Source organism: Meleagris gallopavo, chromosome 1 (assembly GCF_000146605.3).
Source record: "Meleagris gallopavo isolate NT-WF06-2002-E0010 breed Aviagen turkey brand Nicholas breeding stock chromosome 1, Turkey_5.1, whole genome shotgun sequence".
NCBI lineage: Eukaryota > Metazoa > Chordata > Aves > Galliformes > Phasianidae > Meleagris > Meleagris gallopavo.
In genome coordinates this window covers 84,702,249-84,708,248 of record NC_015011.2, presented here as the reverse complement: position 1 = coordinate 84,708,248, position 6,000 = coordinate 84,702,249, and the positions used below count along the sequence as shown (strand labels likewise).

Below are 6,000 nucleotides of genomic sequence, written 5' to 3'. Positions count from 1 at the left end.
TTTATTTTTTTTTTTTAATTAGCATGGACTTGCTCCTGCTCTGGTGATGGGGGGGGAAAAAAGCAGTATAGAGGAACTGCATGGATTGACCATTCCCTAAAAGTTTGGCAGATATATATCCCCATATTTCAGTTTCCTTCTTATTTTATTTGCTTCAAAACTTGTGTTTCTGAATTTTAAATTAATTGTAGGTCATTATAAAGTAACATATAATATAAAAAACAGCATGTACGTATCATGTATTTTTACAGTGGGGAGGAACCTTCAAAGTTGATCAAAGTTGACCACTTCAGAGCTAACTCAGAGCTAAAGCATGTTATTGAGAGCATTGTCCAAATGCCTCTTGAGCGCTGTCAGGCATGGGGCATCTCTAGAAAGTCTGTTCCAGAGTTTGACAACTCTCATGATAAAGAAATGTTTCTCAGTGCTCACCTGACCCTCCTCTGGCAGACCCCTGTGTCATTTCATCTTACCATCAGTTCCCATGAGCAGAGCCCAGCACCTCCCTCTGCATCCCCTTCTCAGGGCCCTGCTGAGAGCAGTAAGGTCACCTTTCAGCCTCCTGTTCTTCACACTGGGCAACCTGAGTGCCATCAACCTCTCCTCATAGGACATGTCTTCCAGCCCTAGTACAAGCTTTGTTGCACTCCTCTGGATTCTTTCAAGGATCTTGGCATCCTTTTGATGTTATGGAGCCCAGAACTGTAAATAGTATTCAAGTTGAGGTTGCACCAATGACAATTAATAGTGGAGGAATCTCTCTTTTTTTTTAATTAGTGACCAGTTTCATTTTCCTCAAACTGTATCTTAAAATCAGAAACACTTACCAAAACCCTGGATGTATCTGTTCAGAATGTGTAGTAGAGCTCTGTAGTAGAGTAGAACTTTGGGCATCAAACATTCAGTGAAATGCAACCACTTAGCTCTGGTCATGCTCATTCTACTGCGAGAAGTAGCCTATGTAATTAGAACCAAATACCCTTAATACTGAGTGCTCTTACTAAACCTAAATCTGTGGGGAACTAATGTTACAAGACAGTTGTATCAGACCTTTCAGAAGAGCTATAGTTGAGCTGACTAACTTTTCTCTTTCTAGGCAAGTATCTACAGGTCAACCTAATAGCAGTAAAGGAATTATGCCAGCATTGTGCAGGGTATCATTATGACGTGATGCAACAAATATAAGGACAAGGATCATGGAAAGGTCTGTAGGAGATACCTTATATGGCTCAGGAGCTGAATGCTGCAGGCAGTTTCTCATTACAGATTTTTCTTTATAAAAAGTCTTTTTTTTTTTCCCTATAAGAAATAACATCCTAAGCATTAACAAGGACAATCCCAATGCCAAACTTTCGTTTGATTGGTCTTGTTGTCTTTCCTCTTCTGCTGCTTCTGGCACCCGATAGCCTCCTTAAGTAATTAAAATAAATCTTTATTTAAATAATAAAAAGGTGACTTCGAAGGTAGTGAATCCCCTGAAGCACAAAAAGATGTTCATTCAAGAAAGCCACAACATCTACAAAAATCTTTCACCCCTTCCTTACTTCAGGAACCATTTTGACTGAACATCTCTTAGTTCCCTGTCAGAGTTGTTTGTTGTTGTTGTTGTTGTTTTTCCAATGTGCTTAAAAGGTCTCCTGGTTTTAGTTCTTTAGGAGAAGTGGAAGTTTCTGAATTCTTGATCTTGTGATAATTGAGTAACAGCTTCAGAGAGAGATGTGTGTCTGCTCTCTGTAAGCCCTCAGAAGAGCATAACAGTTTGTACATATTGACTGGAGAGAGACACTGGGAAATAAATGATCCGTGGCTGGTACTATTTCAAGGTATTTAGGAATGAGAGTGGTACAAAAGTAGCTCCTGAGAAATAGGAATAAATGTATTTCAGCAAACAATTCTCACCTATTATTTAAGAAAGTTGAAGGTAGAAGACTGATTCCACAAAGTTCAGCAGAAAGCAATTCTGTTGGTATTAGTTGTATTTCAAATTGGGGCCACATTTTAGACGCTTTTACTTGGAGAAATCCCACAGGATAACTTTAGATGTTATTTCGTTAGCTAATCACTCATTTCCCAACATCTGGTTTCTATCTTAGCCAAAGTACTAGCAAACAAAACTCTAAAAACATATGCTCCTGGAGACTTCTGTGTGTTTTCCCCATCACTGGTGGGGTTTGGAGGGGAGGATACAGAGTGTTAATGAATGGATGATGAAAGATCCTACTTGCTAATCCAATCTAATGAAATGTTTTCAGTAAATTGTCTCAGGCAACGCATGAATAACTCATCCTTGAGATATAGTATGGCTAAGTTTTTTTTTTTGTTAGGTTATTATTTTTTAACTTAAGGGTTAATTAACTTTTCTGACCCTTTTTTCAGTGTGATTCCAGTGCTGCAACCATTCAGATGGTTTGCTGAAGGATTCAGAAGATGTTTCAGAGCTGTCTACAGAAACTAAATTAATCATAGGCATTTGAATGAAGACAACTTTAACACCAAAAAAGCACTTAGGTTTTCCAATTTTGTTCTCTGAACTTAGTGCAACACTTCATTCTCTCCTTACCATAATCAAAATTCAATGTGCGTTCTTTCTTAAATGGCATCTGATGTGGTATCTCTCTTCAGCTCTTTGTGGTTTCCTGTTTTTCGTACACAGATGAAAGTATCTGCTGAGATCTATTAAACTATGCAGTTTATCATGTCTGATTTTTCAGTGTAAGCTTCCAAGTAATGTTTAGACTTCTTTGCGTGACTCAGTAGAAATATAGGAAAATGTCTTTGATGTTATACTTCAAATTGCTATTTGTTTTAATACAGTTTAATTCTGAAATATTTATTATGCAGTGCCAACTTAAAACAGTTGCTCTTTTTCTTGAACAATATTGTAGTACCAAGTAATATATATTTCACATAAGGAAATGCTTTATTGTGGCTTTTCTAGCTATCTCGACACATATAAAAACAACGTAACATAAACTAATAAAAATTGCAAGAAAATGTTAATCAGTAGGTTAGCCCTGTGTCTCCTCTTTTGACATCTAGCAAACATTAAAAAATATTACTTGGAAAATGTGAAATGTTAAGTCCTGAAAATAGTTATGTATCAATTAGTGGTTATATACTGGTTAGTTAACATGTTTTTAAGTAATGTATTGTTTGCTCTCAGTTCAAGGCAGAACCTTTGTAAGAGAAGGGGGCTATGGCTTAGCAAAATTGGGATTCGATCCTAAAGACTTGAGAAAAAGAACTATTAGTGAAGAATTTCTCATAGATTTGAGAGTGATAAACTGGAGTACTTCAGTGTGATCAGCCTCATATCAGATTCCAGTTGTAAGCACTTGGTTGGCAAAATAACAAATCTACATTACCTCAGCCTATACAAATAGAAACTAAGTTTGACCGACTGTGGGTTTGCATTAGGGAAGATAACTTTAATCTCATTCTACCCTGATTTCCCACGTTCTGCCATGTTCACTACTCTCCAAAAATAATCCTCATTATGCCATAACACGTGAAGATGAAAATTTTAGAAAGAGTCTTCTAATATCTATGTAACTGTCATGGGGTATAGCAAACGTTGGCCCAGTGGTGATGATAACTGGATGATTGTTATCAGAAGGTTCTCGGCCAGTATTTAACAGCCTAAGTTATGAAAAAAGGTTACTGCAGTAGATGCTAAATTGATGTTTATCATTCTGAGAAGGGAGACTGTGAAGATGCGAGTTTTTTGCCAAGAACAGAGGTGGTCTTTCACATGAACTTTGAGAAGGTGCAAGGCTTGTTGCTCTACCTGCATGGTAGAATATTTCAGTTTCCACAGTGTTTTCCATCATTGTGCTGTTGAAACTTGAATATTTATCATTGCAATATAAGGTGTCATTTTGTTCCCCCGTGTTTTAAAGGCTCCTTTCAAAGAGCTTGACTCTTTTTGTCTGTTGAAAAACCTAATTAATGCTCATCTACTTCAAAAGTCAGTCTCTGCTGTCTAAATAAATTATCAAATTTTTAATATGGGTTTTCATTAAATTTATTACTTCCCCCCCTCACAGAACTATAGTGCCATGGAAAGTGTTCAGGCAGTGCCTTCATGAAGTTCATCAGATAAGCTCTGGTTTGGAAGCAATGGCTCTTAAATCTACTATTGACTTGACCTGCAATGACTACATTTCAATTTTTGAGTTTGATATCTTCACTAGATTATTTCAGGTAAGACTCAAAAATTTTAGATATTTGCATGACTTTGAAAGCTTCAGTGACCTGAGGCAGTTACCTACGGGTCAAGGAAGGTGGATTGTTGTCAGCACCAACAGCTAAAAAAACTGATATCCAAAACAGACATTCAAGCAGCACCTGCTTTATTTCTGCACAAAAAAAAAAGTATGATTGCAGTATCTTTGTCTGCTGTTTGCATGTTTCACTAATCTTAGATGTATTTTTAGAAATAATGACCTTCAGGTAATTATCTAAATTTTGTGTTTTGGTTATATTTTTGTATCTACATCTACTTAGATTCAGTGTTTCTACCAGAGGTATAAAGAATGTTTCCTATAACTTTTTTTTTTAAAGTTTAGGCCTAATTATTATTATTATTTTTAATAGGCAGATTTTTCCCATTAATGCTCCTCATTCTATCTAAAATAGGGGAATATCTTTGTGAATAGCACTAATATGAGGGAATAGTATTATTGTCAATAGATAATATTTATCTAAAATAAGCTTTGTATGTATGTTACAAGCCACTGTAAATCTTGTGGTCCTTCTACAGAACATAATCTAAGATATTCTTTGAGTATTTGAGTTAACGTAGAAGTCTGTGCCGGCTTGCATCTCTATTAGGTGAACTGATTCTAAATTTGTCAGTTTGGATTTTTCTTTTGTATGTAGCAATCTTTGACGTATCCAATGATTTAGTTGGTCATTTACTTTTTTAAACAACATACATCGATAAACTGTTGCATTATTCTTTTGCCTCTTGCAGATATGTTCAAGTAACAATTTTTTTGTTTACCAAAGCCATGCCATATTTTTGTTCCCTCTTCCATGGCGTTGTGTGTTAATCTCTTTTTAGCTTTATTGGGTTTGCTCTTCTGGGAAAGGTGACTATTACAAAGTTGATATTAGGATCTGGTAGCAGGTGATTAACAGCTTTAGTTTTGAGTTTTGATTTTGATAATCTCTTCTCTTGTCTGAGTCAGAACTATATCAAAGTTGAAAATGTTAAGGTGTAAATAAACTGTTTAATTTAACCACAAATATTGGTTGCTTTTTAAAATAAATAGTCACATGGGCTACAGATCTTTGAATAAAATTTTGGAGGCTCTCTTTGATGAAATAAAATAAGCTGTTGCTGTTCTAGCAAAATCCCTCTAAGCTTTGCCCTTTATGTGCAGCTTGATACGATCAAGTGTTCCAGTCTGAACTTTGATGCCTTGTGAGCCATTTCTACTCTGTCAAAGTTTCTTGCTTTTATTCATTGTTTGGCAAACTGATCTTATTTTCAGTTCAATCAAGCCCAGATCTTGCTCTTAGACTTCACTGCAAATTGTTTGAGGCCTATTGGCTGCAATATACATCGCTATGAAATACATTTATTTGAAGTTCCTTTCTGTAGAATTTGATCACCTTTCTCACTGAGCTCACAGCTAAGAAGTTTGTGCTTAGGTGTTTCTTTTGTTAATTTGATTAGTTTTTAATGTGCATATCAACTGTAAAATTAAAAATCTAACAAGAGATGAATGATCAGAGAAGTAATATTTTTTTCTGACCCTGTGTAGGATCCTATAGACTTTGTTCAAGTTCAGAATATAGTCTCAAATGAGATTTATTTAACTTGATCTGTAAGCCAGTGAATTTGCATTGCTTAGCTTTGTTATTAGGCCATGGTTATTTTGATTCATTTCTGTGCCTGATTCTAGGAAAAAGAAATCAACAGTACTGACATTCGTAAGGAGAGAGGACTGGCTAGGATTAAATGTATTAAATATAATAAAGAAGCAGGGAAAA

General features: G+C 35.7%; 1 protein-coding gene across 1 annotated transcript in view; it reads left to right on the top strand.

Annotated features, from left to right (window-relative positions):
• CBLB (Cbl proto-oncogene B) overlaps positions 1-6,000 on the top strand; it is a 124,475-nt gene that overhangs the window by 72,519 nt on the left and 45,956 nt on the right. The window contains 1 exon segment of the mRNA XM_019619423.2: positions 4,047-4,203. Within this exon segment, the coding sequence (XP_019474968.1) occupies positions 4,047-4,203 (157 nt within the window).